The sequence below is a fragment of the Silene latifolia genome, chromosome 10 (assembly GCF_048544455.1).
Source record: "Silene latifolia isolate original U9 population chromosome 10, ASM4854445v1, whole genome shotgun sequence".
Lineage (NCBI taxonomy): Eukaryota > Viridiplantae > Streptophyta > Magnoliopsida > Caryophyllales > Caryophyllaceae > Silene > Silene latifolia.
This window is the reverse complement of record NC_133535.1, coordinates 133,195,657-133,214,706: the sequence shown is the minus strand read 5'-3', so window position 1 is coordinate 133,214,706 and position 19,050 is coordinate 133,195,657. Positions and strand designations below refer to the sequence as shown.

Genomic DNA, 19,050 nt, shown 5'->3' with positions numbered 1-19,050 from the left:
CCGTTACAAATCAATATAACCGTTACAATTCAAAAATAACCGTTATAATTCAAAATAACCGTTATAATTCAAAAATAACCGTTATAATTCAAAAATCTAACTGTTATAACTCAAAAATAACCGTTATAATTCAAAATAACCGTTATAATTCAAAAATAACCGTTATAATTCAAAAATCTAACCATTATAATACAAAAATAACCGTTATAATTCAAAATAACCGTTATAAGTCAAAAATAACCGTTATAATCCGACTTCTTATAAATAGTCCATTCTATGTCGATTTCAATCACAACATGCAATCCTATTCACTCACTACAATACTAAAATGGTTCTCACAAATACTCAGAAAATCAGAGCTTATCAACTAAGAATCGATCTAATTGTTCAAAATTTACCAGTGCTAGTTTCTCGACTTGAATTAGTGGTTCCTAGTGCCACTGTATGGCACATGCTTGAAAATCCTCCAATTGGCAGCCTTTGTATCATCTTAGCCGGAAACCCGGATCAAATACTAACTCCAGCAATTACTGATGAGGTTGTTTCCGATGAAACATTAGCCGAGAAGATGTGGGAGTTTCCCAGGTTAAGAAGTGATCTCTTTGTCTATTTTGAGCGCATCGTGACCGTGCTCGATTACGCAAGACTATCAGACTTATGTGCCGGTAGAGTGCTCAACATAGGAAATGTTTATCTCTACGTCACTGATTTGTTGTATCAATATGTGGTTACCCAACCTGAAGAAATTGAGGCTCAAGATTATGAACAAGATCAGGAATCGTCATCTTCATCATCGGAAGATAATTAAGTTCGATGGTTAATTAATTATGTTTTAATTAAGTTGTATTTTCAATTAATTTCGTCGTTTCATTTCCATTTAACTACGTATTAATTCCCGTTGTATTTTCAATTTATGTTTTACCTTATTAAGTGTTGTCTCTGTATTATGTCCTACTGCTAAATTGTATCGTGTTAAAAATTAAGTTCTCGGGTACGCTAAATTTCCGTTAACTATGTTTCAATTTGTATAAGGAAACTACGGGATCGATCAATAAAAAGATTACTAAAATTAAAAAAATCTGAAAACTAAAAAAAACCATAAAAATTATCCATACAAAGATACTAAAATATCCATACAAACATAATCCGAACAAAGAGACAAACATAAAAAATAAAAACAAACTAGTCGTCGTCATACACGTCTTCATAGTAGAGACGCATGTCCGCAAACAAATCCTCTAGAGTCTCTCTCTCGGCCTCCTCACTAGTTTGATGGAAGACATTCTTGAATTTACGACTAAGAGCTAGGGCGACCTCCGGCTCCTCATGAAACTCGACAGACTGAAAATGGAGGCGGTGTGAGGGAGGATACAAATAGGGGTGTGAAATCTCCGCATACCAGGTCATGTATCCATCACTATACTCGAAAGGCATATATGCTTTCCTTGACAGTTTTCGTAACGGTGTGATGGAATTCTCGCTCCCTCATGTCCTATCGGGCTCTTGCCCGAAGTCCAGCCTGTAAGTCCCGTTCGCGGCCCGAGACTCAGCAATCGCAATAGGCATCGGGACCGGGATAGCCCGAATATACCCAAACTGACGCATGCACCGATCCGGCTGGTACGGCTTTACTATATCAAGATGCCTGATAAAACCCGAGTAAAGCGATACTCTGCAAGCTCCCTGGGGACGGTTCCCGTAGGGCAACCATCGGACATGCTCCGACCTAAGATCGTCCAAACTATGACGATACATCTGAAAAGTATGAGAGTTGCCCTTACCCCGAGGCAAGCTGGCCCAAGCCTCAACAAGAGGACGACCCTAAAAAAAGAAACCACCGCCGGGTCGGAACCTGGGAAAGTACTCGTATATCCATGCCCGGAGTAACGGTAGACACCCACTAACACCAGTACTATCTCGGCGCGATGATATCCCTAACTATCAGTACAATTAGTAAGCCAAACAAGCGGCACCCCAAGCATAGGAACCAACCCGATCAAGACTATCAAATAAGGGCAACAACTGAGCGGACACCCTATCACCACTCATATCCATGAAAAGAGTATGACCCAGTAAAATCAAGAGGTAAGCCCGTAACGAGTCATGCTCGTTCCCTGGGTAAACAATATTCCTCAAGTCCGATGTAAGTAAACCGCCATTCTTGTAGCGCGGTGATACAACATCGGACTCGGGAACTCCATAAAATCTCGCAATCTTCCCCCTCAGACCACTATCATCAGCCTCGGCCAAACCGTCCACACGCACCCGCTCACCACTAACAGGTATCTCAAGAATATGCTGGACATCATGGAGCATGATAAAATCTCTCCAAAAGGCATATGGAAAGTGTTAGTATCCGAGTGCCACCTCTCGATAAAAGCACTAAGGAGGTTATCGTCTAGACCGGTGGTAAAACACTCCCTCAAAACCCCAAGCCCGCTACTTTGTACCCTAGCAAACAACGACCTCACTGAGACATATCTCCCTAATCTCCCTTGCAGCTTTCGGCCTCTCGTAGAGCTTGATCCACGACCTCATATTCTCCGGGTTAGGGTCCGACCAACAGTTGAACGCAACGTGTCCACCAAAACTCCGTAGGATGCCAATGTTACTTGGACCACTAGGAACAGGCTCTCTCAGGATCCAAGAACTATCCCTCCTCGGCCTCTTCGACCTATCGGTGCTACAGGACGTCTCTCTAACACTCGAATAGCGTCCTCTACTATCCCGGCCCAACCTCAAACTCAACAATCTCTGCGATGACGGGTTCTCTTGGACCTGATACTCTCCAGCATCCCCCTCCTCCTCGGAACCGTCATCCGACGGCTCATCCTCTCTATCATGCTGGTAACTATCAACAACCTTCCGTGACCTCGCCTCCTCCGACTCACTACGGACGTGACCGGGAGTAGGCATCATAACCATGCGAGACGTCTCTCGAAGTGGCGGTGGCTCTTTGTGGGCCTGCTTAACACGCAAACGACGCTTCGAGCCCGTAACAACCCGCCCAGCGGTACGGCCGTGTACGTTTGGCGGAGGCGGAGCTTGAATGATGGCCTTTCCTCTCTCATTTCGATCTCCCATCTGCATTAAGAAAATAAAAGTTGTTAGAAAACACGTTAATCGACTATAAAACTTATAAAGTAAAAAAAATCGGCAAATAATAGCAAAAAACACGGTTTTTTTAAAAAAAAAAAATTAATTTACCACGAACGAACAAAAAAGCCCCTTGTTTGACCATGGCCAAACGTAAAATTCTGACAGTTGACCATGGCCAAACGTAATTTTTACTAGTTTGACCATGGCCAAACGATTTTTTTTTTTTACCATAGGCAAACGTAAAATCCCAACGTTTGACCATGGCCGAACGTGCAATTCCTTGGTTTGACCACGGCCAAACGTAAAATCTCGTTGTTTGACCATGGCCAAACGAAATTTTTCTCTGTTTGACCACGGCCAAACGTGAAAAACGCACGTTCCAGACCATGACCAAACGTAAAATCCCACCGTTTGCCATGGTCTTGCCCCAAATCGACCCAAATCCGATTTAACAACAACGAAAATCGACTCAAAATCTAATCTATTTCGCAAACAACATCAACTTAAGTACAAACAATAATAAAAATTACATCATACGAACTAATTAACATGAAATTTACAAGAAAAACTAACCTATTTACTAATTCAATTAATTTTAATAAAACCTAACACATAAACTAATTTACTAACTAATTCAATTACAAAACAAAATTAAAGTCATATAATCAATTCACAACAACAATAAGGGAATGGGAAGGAAAACAAACAATTAAAAACAATAATTTAGCTAACTTTAACAAAAAAAAATTAAAAAAATTGAGACTTACCTGTTATGGTGGTGGTGGAAGTAGTGGACGGCTGGTGGCGGCGGCGGCGTGCGGCGGCGGCCGGCAGGCAGCGTGGTGGTGTGGTGTGGAGTGTTGGTGGTGGTGGTTAATTGGTTAATTGGTGGATTGGTGATTTATTATTTGGGTTTTTTTTAATTAGAGAGGATAGTTAGTTTGTTAGTGAGAGAGTAGGGGTAGTCGACATCTTTTGCAATGAAAACGTCGTCGATATTTACTAAAGCGTTGTCGATATTTACGAATCGGGCAAGGTAAATGCATTGGGAGGCTGATTGTACACTATGTATTACGGATTGCCATTTCCCGACTCACTGAGATGGTGCGTCCCACCACTCCCACACTTTTGTCCACCTTAGAGCATCTCCAATGGACAACTACAACACGTTGTAGCTTGATTTGCCAATACGGTTTTTTTAATCTATTTTGCTCTTCGACTACATACTGCTCCAATGGTTGGCTACAACACTTTCTAGCTGTATGGGTCCTACAATAGAATTTTCCTCTAATTATAAATTTTACTTTTTATTTTATTTTTATTTTTTAAAATCATTTACATCTTGGTAGAAATTTCTACAATCTTTCTTAAGCCATTACATTAATCTTTCCTCACTCCAATGGTAAGCTACTTGCTTGCTATTTTATAAAAATTGCAAGCAAGTCTCTAGAGCAAACCATTGGAGATACTCTTAGGGCTTAGGTTGTTCAAAATATTGTACCAAAATATTTCTATTTTATTTTTACTGTACTATTTTTGAACAATAATATAATTTCGTGAATAAATATTGATATTTTTCCATGTTTGCCCCTCTACTTACTTAAGAGCATTCACATTGAAGATGATGAAACATCCTCTTAGTACTCTCGAGGATGAAACATCCTCTTAGTACTCTCTTTCATCTAAGAGGATGTCCTCTTCAATGTGAGTATATTCTCTTAACATCCTCTTTGAAGAGGAAGAGGAAGACTTCCTCTATTTATAGAGGATGTTCTTACCTCTTCAATGTGGGTATATCCTCTTAACATCCTCTTTGAAGTAAAAGATGAAGACTTTCTCTATTTATAGAATGAAAGAGAGAAAATAAGATGATCAAACTATCATCTTCAATGTACATGCTCTAATACATAGTATCTTGTCGGTCGATCAAACGACTGTGTGCAAGTAAGTGGCAACACACTAACTGGAGTAACTGACCATTTCAACGACGTCGTATAACCCCCAACCATTTCACCAATTATCAATTCTTCACATCACTTCGTCTCATCTGACACTCTTCATCATCAACATTTGATCTTGGAATTTGTCAAACATCTTCAACAATTAAGGTTCAATCACATTTTCTCATCTTACGCTCATTTTTCTTTCATCAAAGTTTCAGACTTTATTGCTTAGATTTGGCTAATTCCCCATTTTTTTAGTCAAAGTTTCAATCTTTATTGCTTAGATTTGATTAAAAGTCTTAATTTTATTGTCAAGTTTCAAACTTTATTGCTTAGATTTGGTTAATTTCTCATTTGTTTTGTCAAATTAAGATCTACCCATTTGTCTTAATCTCATAATTTCTCAATTAATTGCAAAAATTAGAAGTGGGTATCTTTAATTTCATTTGAATTTGTCAATTTTACCCATAATGGTTCCTGTAAAATTAGAGATTTCAAAGCAACATTATGCAACAAGTAGTCTTGTGATTGGGTATGCTCTATGTTCAAGTTTGTTAGCAGTGATTAACAAATTTGCAATTACCAAATTTAATTACCCTGGATTATTGACTGCCCTTCAATATTTAACCTCAGCATTAGGTGTGTGGGTTTTGGGAAAATTAGGGTTTTTGCATCATGATCCTTTCACTTTTGAAAATGCCAAGAAATTTATGCCTGCTGCTTTTGTGTTTTACCTTGCCATTTTTACCAACACAAACTTACTACGCCACGCGAATGTCGATACATTTATCGTGTTTCGATCTTGTACTCCTTTGTTGGTTGCTCTTGCTGATACCTTGTTTAGGAAACAGCCCTTGCCATCTAAATTTACCTTTGTGTCTTTGCTGATAATTTTGGGTGGTGCTTTCGGATATGTTGCCAATGATTCGGCTTTCACATTGACCGCTTATTCGTGGGCATTGGCTTATTTGATCACTATTACTACTGAGATGGTTTATATTAAGCATATGGTGACGAATCTCGGGTTGAACACATGGGGTTTTGTGCTGTATAACAATTTGTTATCCTTGATGTTGGCCCCAATCTTTTGGTTCCTAACCGGGGAGTATGCCGAAGTTTTTGGTACATTGGCTGTAAATGAAGATGATTGGTTTGATTCTACCGCGTTCTATGCTGTGGCGTTGTCTTGTGTGTTTGGGCTTTTGATTAGCTTTTTTGGGTTTGCGGCCCGAAAGGCCATTTCTGCGACTGCTTTCACGGTTACCGGAGTTGTGAACAAGTTTCTGACTGTCGTGATTAATGTGATGATCTGGGATAAGCATGCTAGTCCATTTGGTTTGGTCTGTTTGCTTCTTACTATTGCAGGTGGTGTACTTTATCAGCAATCGGTTACCGGTGCCAACATTGCTCCCTCTTCTGTGTCTAGGCAGAGTGATATTGAAAGTGATGGCGATAAACTTATTAAGGACGAGGAGGAAGACATTTCAGGCAAGATTTCAGGTGTTTGATGTTCTTCATTTTCAACCTGCAAAAACTTATCCTTAGACCATAAAATGTCTTCTTTACAACCTTAAAACGTTTAGAAAATTCTCATCTAGTTTTGCAATTCTTCTATCAAATTTATCAATAGAATTGTTCCACATAGAGCTTGGTTATTCTTAAATTTATCAATAGAATTGTTCCACATATATTACTGAACTTGGTTATTCTTATTGGTGGAAAGTGTAATCTATATGTGACAAGTGAAAGTTTTGTGAGTCATTATGGATTAGGTTTCCTGGAACTGTATCAAACCTCATGAGCCTGAAATTAATGAAAGTTCTTTTCTTGTATGAAAATACGGATCGCCTTTGTTTGCTGAGATTCTAAGGTCTTTTGCTTTTGTTGTGACTAGCGACTTCTTTTTTCGGAATTTATTTGGCTGAAAAATGGAAATAACTTTTGCAATCTCGGCTTTCTATTTTTCTTTTACGGGACTATGAATCCATTTTGTTGCTCATACATATCGCATTTCCCCCTTGAAATATGGTAATCATGCCTGGATTGCTTTACTTTAGTTGCTCCTTTGATGGAAATTGTCGAGACCCCTTCTAATGCACAAAAACTCTGGATGATAAAGAGCTCTGCTAGATGGTACTAAGTATGAGTATCAGCATCACATTCTCGTATGAAATATGCGAGTAATAATCACGTTATATTATGTTTAATATATTACTCCGTATACAGTATATTTTATGTGAATATGGTGGCCAACACAACGCCCCCCTGGGTGGCGTAAATTTATTTTCATCAGGATTCATTATACGGAGTAATTGTTAATTCCCTTTCTTCGGGGTTATTGAATTCCAATAACAGAATGCTTCACACTGAAGGCATTGTCGCACTACTACCAGGTAACGCAGATTATCTTTTTGGCGCTGAAAACTAATTCATTATGATTGTTACTTTGTTAGTTTTTTTGCTTCAGAAGTCACTGAGTTGTAATGATAAAATGATAAATGATTCATACCGACAGCACAAACCCGATTTTGGGAATTGTGATAAATAGATACGGAGTAATTGCCATCACAAACCAATGATGGTATGATTTTTTCAAGGAAGAATTCCCTAATGTGAGAGCAGCGTAAAATTGTTTTTTTGTTTTCCATGGTATGTATACACTAGACACGATGGTGTGTTGAAGTAGGATGTGTGGAAAACCTCCACGCACAAAATGCACAATATGTAATGTAATTATTAAATTGAAGAGGTTTTATTCTAGTGGTTGTGATATGAGTACGGAAGCGATAATAAACAACAAACGCTGCTGGGGTAAGAGTCGAACTCGGGACCTTGATTCACGAAGGGATGAGATCGTTCTTGATGGGATATTTGACTAAAAGTCCGCCAAGACTTCGAGTCAATGGGATATTTGGGCCGAAGATCCGCCAAGACCTTGATCCAATGGGTGTTTAAAATAAAGACGCCGATCTTAATTTTAAATGAGATTTGAAAATACCGTTGAAACCTTAGTTGGTGATCAAATCATGATCGAGTTTCTCTGAACTTTTACTTATAACTTGTCTTAATCTGCCTAATAACTAATACAAAGCATTCTATTTATAGTACCTAATTACGTATCTAACTAGAAATAAGACAACTAATTTAACCAACCCCTATATCTGTCAACTACTAAACTTCTACAATTGGTCTCCCTTGTGACGGGTTACCATTTGTGGCGGATATTTTGTGAGATAAAATGGTAACAAAATGGGTTAGTGGAGAAAGGGGGCCACATGAATAGTGTTGCAGAGACAGAAAAAGTGGGTACTTTGTGAGGTAAAATGGTATCCGTCACTCAAGAGTGACGGATATGTGCCGTCACAAACAAGAATTTGTGAAACTTCTAATAGCATAACAACTGCCTTATTTTATTATGAACTAATGGTATTGTAGAGTATATGAATGTGATCCTCAATTCCTTTGTGTTGTTTTGGCTTGTGCCTTATTTGACACTAAAAAAACAGTAGCTTCCAACTTACGAAATTATGGATAAATTTGGAATGAAAACAGTAGCTTGCAAATTACAAAATTATGGTAGTATACTGGTTGTTGATTCAAGTCGGTTTATAAATCAAACCTCGTCAATATCTGTTCTCTTGAGCCCCAAATCCCATCAAACTCGGTGGTTAAACCCCGGGTAAGAAATCATCCTCCATACTTCGTTAAACTTGGTGGCTAAACCCAAACGAAGAAATTATCCGCCGTACTTGACACATTTGTTCACTATATCCGAAAATGGCCAATTTCATTTGAGTTAGTTTCAAATTCTTCATAAATTACAAGGGATTTTTTCGCAATTTGAATCTTCATGAACTAATAGCACAATATTAAAATTTAAAACGATGGATAATGGGTCGAGCGAATAATATATACTTACTAAGTGAATATATAAGAGGAAGTGAACCTCTCCAAAAATTCTTTTAGGAAACGAAGAGTATCCTAACAAGCCTTCTGAGTTAATCACCAACATGAGACCAAATTAGTGATGCAAATTGAGATTATTTGGAAAATGCAAACAGATTGTTTAGTAGATTGTGTCCCCAATGGACATCTATAGCTGGAACTTAATGAACAACAAATGAGTCAATCGCCGGAACAAAGTCTACTAACTACTTTCTGGAAAGGGCTCATCAGTAAAATCCACAGGAAACTCTAGAACAGCTCTCACTCTATCAAAATGGGAAAATTACAAACCTAGCAATACCATGTTCTAATTCACCATTCTATCCCCAGGCTACCAATCCTGATCAAGACTTTTAGCGAGGAGCGGCATACATTTGCTGTGATGCATCATACTGAGGATAAACTGGCTGGGCCTGGGCTGTAGGGGCTGCGCCAGGTGCAGCAGCTGCATAAGCACCGGTCTGAGCAGCAGACTGATCATAACCAGGTTGTCCGGCAACAGGCTGTGCATAGCCTGCCTGAGCTGCTGGAGCAGGTGCACCACTGTAAGCCCCACCAGCAGCATAAGCTGATGGGTCCACCTGAGTCTGGTATCCATAAGCTGATGGATCCACCTGAGCCTGGTAACCATATCCACCTTGCACTGCCGTCTGAGCATAACCCCCAGCCTGCTGTCCATAGGCAGGAACAGGCTGTGTCTGGGCCACCGTCTGTCCATATGCAGGAACGGGTTGGGCCTGAGCCCCTGGCTGTCCGTAGGCAGGAACGGGTTGGGCCTGGGCCTGGGCCTGAACACCCGGCTGTCCATAGGTAGGAACAGGCTGGGCCTGGGCACCCGGCTGTGCGTAACCAGCTACCTGCTGAGGCTGTGAATAGGCGTCATTGGTCACAGGAGCAGAACCATATGGCTGTTGGGTTGTGGGACCAGGTGCATATGGATATTGTTGGTGAGGTGGTGCAGAGCCAGTAACAGGTGCTTGATAAGGTGAAGGTGTGTCCGTTGGTTGACCAGCTGTTGGAGGGGCGTAAGCACCCTGAGGAGCCCCCTGGGATGGCATACCGTAGGATGGAGGTCTACTGTACTGTTGCTGGGGTGCATACCCTTGCTGTTGGGGGGCATACCCTTGTCCGCCATAGGGTGGCTGCTGCACTGGACCAGGAGCATTGTATTTTGGGTCGCCATATCCCTGACCATAGTTCTGGGCAGGAGGGCCTGTTCGAGGTGGTCCATAACCGTAGTTTCCACCTTGAGAAGGTGGTGGTCCCATGGACGGGCCGGATGCATGATGTGAAGTGTGGGGACCAGGTGCATTTGGTTTGGCTGCATGCCCACCTCCCTGCCCATAATGTTCATAACCGCCACTGTGAGGTCCTTGAGCTGAAGGCCTGTGGTCCCAACCAGGGCCAAAGTTGCTTCTTGGTGGTCCCTGGTACGGGTAATTACCATAAGACTGAGCCGGGTATTGCTGACCCTGTGACGGGTAGGGCCCTCTTTGATGGTAATCATATGGCATTTGCTGAGCTGGAGGACCACGGTTACCCCATTGGGGTCCACCACCAGATCCACGAGGGGGATAGCCCTGCTGATTGTAGTTGGAGCCGGAGAATTGTGACTGCCTCCCAGGTAGCTAGTGACAAAAAGAAAAGATGTCATGTAAAATCATAGAAAAATTATCTACTAAATTAGAGATCAACAATAAAATAGCATTGCCTTACTCATGAGTTATGTCGATAAATAATAACATAAAATTTGCTTGATGGCAACATGATAGAAGATATAAACATTGGATACAAGAATAAAAACACGAGAGCACTAAACAACAGTAGAGCAGATGTCAGACAGATTTGAAATACAGCTGCACAGTGCTTAGCTCATTCAACAACCAGTCGAAATTAGCAGAAAAATATGACAAATGCTAAAGAATATACAGAAAAGAATTTGATATGACAAGGCGATAACACAAACGTCCACAGGAATACTCGTCATATTAAGGCAGATGTAAACGCCCATGTATACAGCGATCAATAGTAAATGGAAAAGTACAATATCAAGCTTTAAAATCAAAAGTCTTTTATTTACCCATGATAGCTTAATGAAATAGTTCTCCCCAGACATCCCACGGAGTGAGACTAGTACCACACACAAGTGAAACATAGTTCCTGGTAGAGAGAGCCTAATTTAAAATAAACAGAATTATACGGAAAAGTAACCGTCAATTCAAATCCTGATAAAAATCAGGCTTATCAGCTTATGGAATGAAACGCACGGGAAATTGTTATGATGAATAAGAAGCACTCGAGCAGGGGGAAAACATATATTCAAAAGCATAATAGCCGCACGCCTTGATAAGAAATGATAGGTGATGAATATACCATAAACTTCACGTTCATATTACTGCATGCCTCATTAACGAAGTAGTAGCACCAATCCACAAAAGAATTTCCAAAAGCTCACGGAGAGAAGGGTGAGCGAATAACCAGTGACACATGAATTACACACGTAGAGTCTAGATTATACTACGTACCAACAAAAAGACTATTAAGGAGATTTGCTTTCCAGACATTAGCATGTTTTGATATAGTACATAGGCTCTAAGAATTTTGAGGTTCACACAGCAACACTTGCTAAAAATTATTGTTTTCAGTTTCTAAGTCTCGAGCAATCTTACCTACCAACTATTACATCCAGCAAGGGCGAGAATTAACGCCTGATACCTTTCTTCTGTGGACGATACTGATAAGTGATTGCCTATTGGAACACCAAGATACCAATGCTGCGTGTGGAAGGCAATATCCATATCTGCATTTTTAAAAGCCAACCAGTTCGCAAACGGAGCTTTCAACAAATATATAGATGCCAACCGATATTGGGATAGAATGTAAGATTTTTCCAGTTGCAGCGGAAGTGCTGGCAGGGATCATTTTACAGATCTCTCATGAATGTCATAGTTGTTCAATATCACACTAAGCAAGTGAAATCTTCATAAAACTAGAAACCCTCTTCATGAATGATCAATATCCACCAACCCCCCAAAACACATACATATCATCCATCACATATCAATGCAACCTCTTTCAAAAATCAAAAGCTACCAGGCATCAAATTGTTTCCATAACCAAAACTACCAACCAGTAATGAACCATCATAGACAAACCTAATGGCCACTTCTCAGTTAACAAACTAGCTGGATAATAATCCTACTGCCACAACACTTCAAAATTTTAACCATGATTTAGAATACAATGTTCGCCTATAAATGTTCTCAAGATGTCAACCAAATTATATATTTAACAATATTGCAGACACAACTATTCTGGATCAAAACAGATTATAGCTTAGCAGAATAATAATAACAGTGTGCATATCCAAAATAATTACAAGGGTTTCCCACTACAAACATTAAGGCATGAGGTAAGAGTATATATTATCCAAAAACAACAGTACAGAGATAGTGGTGGACTACTGGATCTATTTATACCTCAAAACCTAGCTCTCAATGAGAAGGCCATAAGGGCCATCTTGTTTGGACAACATGGAGGGAAAAGCTCATAGGGCCATCTTCTATCAATCAGGAGTAATGAAATATACGTGAATAAAGATGTTATTCCAAACACCATGTGTGACCTTGAAAACAAATGTACTACAAGCAAACTGCATTTAGGCTACCCAAGTTATTGTCTCCACTCAGTACTAATTACAAGGGAAATAATGTTAAAAGTAGTGTGGAGTAAGTCTAATTAACATAAGTTGGAGACTAACTGGATTATCTGTCATCATGAATTATATGTAAGCAGCCTTTATATCTACTGCCATCAGCATCACAGACAAATAGCGTGCAACACATAACAGTAATACACATATCAATATACCTAATGACAAAAATACTACAATAGAATGAACAAGTAATATAATCCAAGTTTAACACTGACACAGCAAAGGTGGCACGTGGAGAATGCAAATGCAAACAAATAGAGCACCTCAAGAACCAGATGAACCCAAATAAACAGCTCAACACATAAGTGGATTACCTGATTCATAACCTCCTTTATCAGCTCCTTGGCCACTTCAACTTGCTTCCTATCACCAGTAATTTTCACCTTCTTCTCTTTCGATGATTGTTCTCCAGGGACATTCTGGGGTATCAACTGGAAGCAGAAAAGGATAGCTATAATTTCTCGAGAAAATGTGGACAAAACACTTTCTTATTGTGGACCTTTGGTAAATGTAGAATTGAGACGTGTGTAGTACCTGGATACGAGCACCTGATCTTGTCTGCAAATTCTTGATTGTATCCCCACCTCGGCCTATTATTAAACCAACCTGCTCAGAAAATTGACATTATTAGCATTCGCAGATTCACTTGAGAACAAGAAGCACGCTCCTGTAGTGAGGACTGACGAGGCTCTATTGTTGCCATACTTGCCAATTAAGGGTGTCATCCGTAACAGTTAGGTTTTGAGTTTTCAGAACAATAAAAATAATGAATAAATTACACAGCCAGATACAACACGAGTAGGAGAACACGAGTAGGTCTCCTGAGAGACGGTCTCTTACTAAGCTTTATTGAGAGACCATTAGAAAAAATGGTACTAAAGGTAATAAAATAGGTACAAATCATGATTAATGATAAAATGGGTACATTTATTATGTAAATAGGTATGAAATTACTATGTTACGATCAACAACAAAAGGGGTACGGAATACAAATAAAAGGGTACGAAAGATTGGTCTCTCAATAACTTAGTGAGAGACCATCTCTCCCAAGTTTTAGTGTAACCGAAATTAACTTTCTAAATTTAGCAAGGAAATTGAGTGATATAACCCTTGATATTTTTAATTACTGCTAATTACATCACAAAAACATTGTTTTCATTTTCTTTAATTCAAAGGGTAGATATGTCATTTCATCATTTTTCCTTAAATCATTCCCAAATAGAAAGGGGCAATAAACGTGGAATGGAAGGAGTATTCTTCAGCAGTTTACTGGATAGTGTTGTCAATTTCCAAATTTTAAAGGATTACAAAGCAATGGCAGTTGAAGACATATTTACACAAAATATATAAGGTTTGAGTATAAGAAAATAGTAGAATAGTTTAGATAAAACTTCTTCATATTGTCAAACAATGAGCCAAAGCTATTTTTGTCAAAATAAAGGATGAAAGACATGGTAAAATGGACAACTTTGCTGAGTGATCGTTCAAGAAGATTATTAAATTTTCTTCTATTTAAAGACTTCAGAAAGTTGTGAAGGTGATATCTATAAGTGGGCAAACAAGAAACACCACCTTTTAAACAGTTGAACACCACTAACTTCTAAAAAGGACTATGAGATATTAGAATATGTATCCATAGTACTATGTAGCAAGAAGGAAGAACATAACATACTTTGTCACCAGGAACGGGTATCTCAACTTCAGTAGATCCTGAATTCATTGCGGCTGAGAAACCTCTTGCCACAAGAGATGGTGAACCACCTGCATCAGCCTGCATCAAAAAGGAGAGGTAAGAACACTTTAGACACATGACAACACTAAGAGAAAACTGGAAGTAAGTATCAAACCAAATTGTTGGAATAAAGGAACATTAGGTCTTGAAAGCATCCACACCTCTACTATAACATCTTTTATTAGCCTTTCAGCCTTATTTAAACTTTCAGATGTTCCAACAAGTTCAACTGTCCTGGTTTTAGCATTCGGGTCAGCATCAGCATCCCTTGTGATTTGAATTTTAGCCCCCGAATTGATCTGTAGATTTCTTATCGTTTCTCCAGCTTTGCCAATCAGAACACCAACCTGCAACACAATTTGACACAAGAACAAATGTCAAAACATGAATAAGGTGCATCTGACAACTTATTATTATGAATCTCAATTGGACCCATGAGAGTAAGAGAGGAAGCCCACAACATTATTCACCTTATTATTAGGAATCTCAATTTTCTTTGAGATGCTTTTACTTCCAGAATCAAAATGCTGGCCAGCAGAAGCATATCCTCCTTCTACAGCTACTTCGGAGGCAGGCTCATAAGCTTTTTCCCCGGCTGTCTTCTCTATGCTTTCTTGCTCAACCTCCCCGGAAGTTAAAATTTGACCATCAATCTTCTCAGCAATATCATCCGGAGCATTGCCCTCCTCATCAGCGTCTGCTGCTGATGGCTCTGCTTCACTCTCCTCTACGGAGGCCACCTTTACGCTCTCATCACCGTCAGCTGTTGCCACATTTTCCCCATCAGCTTCTGAGTCAACATTCTCCGCATCAGCTGCTGGGTCATCATTCTCCACACCAGCTGCTGAGTCAGCATTATCCTCCGTATGCCCATTTTCCTCTTCAGCCTTATGTCCGTTCTCGCTGACTGTATCTTTCAACAGACAATAATCAATCACAACCCACAAGCAACAAAAGATTTACAATTACTCCCTTCATTTCACTAATAGCCCGATTTCACAAAATTCTCCTTACTAAAGAAGTCAAATGGAGCTACTCGAGTGAATTGGATGGCATAGTTGAAGCCGATTAACCACAACAGCAATATGCTCACTCCTATTGCACACCACTTATTTAGCTCACAGCCACCCCAAAATTCAAACAATCTCTCCGTAACAGAGAAATAAATACATTAAAGCGAGAATTAAAAACCAGTTTAAACAGCTATGAATCAGTGCCGCAAAAAAACAAGCATATATTAACAACCCCAAGCGAAACTTAAACGATAAATCATGTCAATCCACTATCATCATCACTTTCTTAATCTTTTAGACGCATGTTACACGAAAACCATAAAAAATCGAGCAACATACAAAGAGCAAGAAACGCCTTTATTATCAAAATATAGATATAGATTAGCATATCCTTCATATTTGGATGTCACGGTCATTCATTTAACTTTCGCTTTTATGTATGTACAAGACGTTATTTTGTGTTATTTGCAAGTTTTTTCTTCACTCATATCCTCTTCCAGGGTATATTAATCAACGGTAAATAAATGATTGTGGCGGAGACGAGTATTTATCAAAGAATACACTTTGTCCTTTGTGCGAGGTATATTAATCAAATGTAAACAAATGACTGAGAAAAAACGAGTTTTCTTGAAACATACTATCGCTTCTCCTCCCGCAAACAGAAAGAAATAACCGGAACAAATGAAATCGAAACAACGAAACTAAAATCTAAGATCAATACGACAAAAAATATAGAGAAACATATAAGATTGAGATATAAACCTTGTTCGTCTATACGAGGTCGCTTAGAAGGAGCATCGTCGTCATTTTCATCGGCGTCAAGCTCCGGCGTACCGGCATCGTCGAGCTCCGACGTAGTGGCGGCGGCAGCGGAAGGAAGTTCGTCGAAATCTTCGAGCTTTCGTTTAAGGTTATTGTTAGTAGTGGTATCTTCTTCAATAGAAGTGACTGCGATAACGGCTTCGTCCGCCATTGTTAATGATAACGAGGATTCAATCGAGGAAAGATTGTAAGAAATTGGGAATTAGGGTTTCGTAATGGAAGGAGGGAGGGAGAGTGGTTTTATATGGGGATGAGGTATCAATCAGGGTAATCAGATCTTTTCGTGCCACGGAGTTGTTTAGATTTTAAGGCTAAAAAAACAAGGTTATTTCACGGGAATAATCTAACCTAAGGCCCCTCTTCTCATATTAATCCAACCTAATGTTTAACTGAAAAAAATCCAAACTTTACCATCATCTAACTTATATTGAACTTTTGAAAAGGCAACCTGAGTAAAAGGTTTCCTCTTACCCCCTTTGTCTTTCTTTTACTGGAAAAACACAATTCAATTCAAGTTCCTTTTCATCAAAGGTGGCGGTGGACGATGAATCAACCACTAAGCTCTCACACACCATCCCACCACGCCACAACTAAGCTTCCACGCCCCACCCACTACCACCAACACCAACCGGTTCATTGGAAGTAATCCACCCATCCCTCCTCTTTAGTCCCAAACTCCAACCTAACCCCACGCAAATACATCTCAATCTCTAATCTCCCCTAACACCATCAACCACCTTACCCGTCTGCCCAATTAGAAGCCCAGGCGACTTCAGAACTTCAGAACTATAGCCCATTGTCGTCGGGGAACCATTTTTCCCCAAATCTGCAATTAAACTCCGTCGTTGTCGACATCAATTTCGCACGCACCATCATCAGAAACTCCTCGAAATCGCCGCCGCATATCACCAGTTGTAGATACCCATATCCGTCGATATTGGAATTTATAGAGAACCCGACAAACACCCGATGATGATAGGACACATGTATTCTTTAGTTGTCATTGTCATTATTTGGGTTCGTTTTACGATGTAGAATGAGCGTTGTCGACGAAGTATTTTATTAATTTAAATGATATTTAAATTAAAGCTTTTTTAAAAGTGAATTCATTTTACTTTATTTTGAGTTTATTTTCTCAAGTTTATTTTATTGAAAATAAAATAAATATTTGATTTGAAAAATCATTTTATGAGTATATTTGATTTGAAAAGTCATTTATTTTAATGTGTTAATCGATTTGAAAAATCGATTTAAAAATCGAAAACTCGTTTTAAACACGCGTTTTGGAGCTCGATTATAGCTCGATTTTTGAGCCCATTTTCTTTACGAGTTGGCACGAATCTCGAGTACACTAACCAACCTAAGCCTCTACCCATCCAACCCCAGTTCGAACCCCCTTAACCACGGCCCAAATCCCGTCCCAAACACTCCCCAACAGCCCGCATAAAAAACACGAGCAGCCCCCCTGTTTTGCGTGCCAAATCCCGAGCCCAAAACCCGCTCCAAATACCACCAAAACCCGTGCCCATTAACCCTAACCCATACCCTAGTATCCTACCCATATTACCTTAGCTTAACCACCAAGAAAACCCCTCACAAAGCCTCTCAAACCCTCACAAAAGCTGCTGGACAGCAGCTATGCGTGAATGAGCCCGTCTGCCCCTCCCCTCTAAAACCCTACCTTAACTCTTTATAAATACCCCCCCTTACCATACATTCATGCCTCTAAGTTCTCCATACATACAACCGTCATTCACAAGATTTAAACTCCAGAAACAAACCCTAATTGCCTCTCAAAAACCCTCGACAAAACCGACTTACAAACTGAGAATCAGTTTGTGTGTCCTCTTTGAAACCCTTCGTTCTCCCTTCAAACCTCCATCAAAATTCGAGTTTCTTGTTCCAAATTAACCATACAACATCCATCTACACATTAGACAAAGATTTACGAGCCAAATTGCCCTTGAGAGTACACGAATTCCCTCGAAAAAGCAGTGTTATACACTCTGTTTTTGTGGCTTTTCTGTCTGTCGATTCTGTTTGTGCTCGTTTTTCGTGCTCAATAACTCAAAACGAGCAGGGATTGTTTTAATATCTCTGTTCTCCTCTCTTTCTAGTTTTCAAAACATCTTTTAAATCGAATTTTCACCGTGAAACGAGAGAGAAATCGATTTGAAAGTTCTTTGTCGATTTGCAAAAAACATGTTGTTTGCTTTGTTTCTTCGTCGACGACGGCCTCTCGAGATAAAATCTACCATCGATTACGACCCAAGACGGTGTCAACGATACATGTAGGTTGAGGGTGCATCAAATCCTCCTCTTTCTCCCTTTTATTTCGTTTTTTATGTTTGTTTTCTTATAGTTCGTTTTTGTTTGTTTATCGTTTTTGTTTATCGATTGTGGTCATTAACTATGAAACTAGTTTAGTCCGAGTATGAGTTAAAGTACCACCATGAACACCCGCGTTGACTTGAGATGGGAAAGAAACCGCTACATCAGTCGGTCGTAACCCCCGTCTCATTTACATATCCTCGTGTTCAAGGTAGGGCATTAATAAAACGATTTCTAACTTCGCTCTTCGCTTTTGACCCCTCTTTTGTTTCGTGTGATTCGACCCACTTTAGGACCATTCACATGTTAGTTCGACCTCTTATTGTTAACATATAACTCGTTTAGATGACGTTAAATCAGTTTAATAACCTAATTAGACACGTTAGGGTACATCGACATAGCTTTAAAAATCAACTGACGATTCTGTAACTTAATTGAATGCATCTCTCT

The 19,050-nt window shown here is 39.5% G+C and overlaps 2 protein-coding genes across 4 annotated transcripts; one reads left to right on the top strand and one right to left on the bottom strand.

Moving 5' to 3' along the window:
* Positions 1-4,948: 4,948 nt before the first annotated feature.
* On the top strand, positions 4,949-6,903 carry LOC141605974 (GDP-fucose transporter 1-like). Its single transcript, XM_074424929.1, has one exon. The coding sequence runs from the start codon at positions 5,513-5,515 to the stop codon at positions 6,548-6,550; it is 1,038 nt and encodes a 345-aa protein (XP_074281030.1). The 5' UTR covers positions 4,949-5,512; the 3' UTR covers positions 6,551-6,903.
* A 2,160-nt stretch (positions 6,904-9,063) lies between these two features.
* LOC141605972 (uncharacterized) lies at positions 9,064-16,604 on the bottom strand. Of its 3 annotated transcripts, XM_074424928.1 has the most exons (8): positions 16,210-16,562; positions 14,905-15,347; positions 14,596-14,781; positions 14,375-14,473; positions 13,237-13,308; positions 13,017-13,133; positions 9,770-10,615; positions 9,064-9,724 (listed from the first exon to the last, which is right to left on the bottom strand). In XM_074424928.1, exons 1-8 carry the CDS (start codon positions 16,418-16,420, stop codon positions 9,341-9,343), a joined length of 2,358 nt encoding a protein of 785 aa, XP_074281029.1. In that variant the 5' UTR covers positions 16,421-16,562; the 3' UTR covers positions 9,064-9,340. The 3 variants fall into 3 exon arrangements, with proteins under 3 accessions (XP_074281029.1, XP_074281028.1, XP_074281027.1); XM_074424927.1 differs by having other exon boundaries at positions 9,064-10,615; positions 14,905-15,341; positions 16,210-16,604; XM_074424926.1 differs by having other exon boundaries at positions 9,064-10,615; positions 16,210-16,561.
* Positions 16,605-19,050: the final 2,446 nt, after the last annotated feature.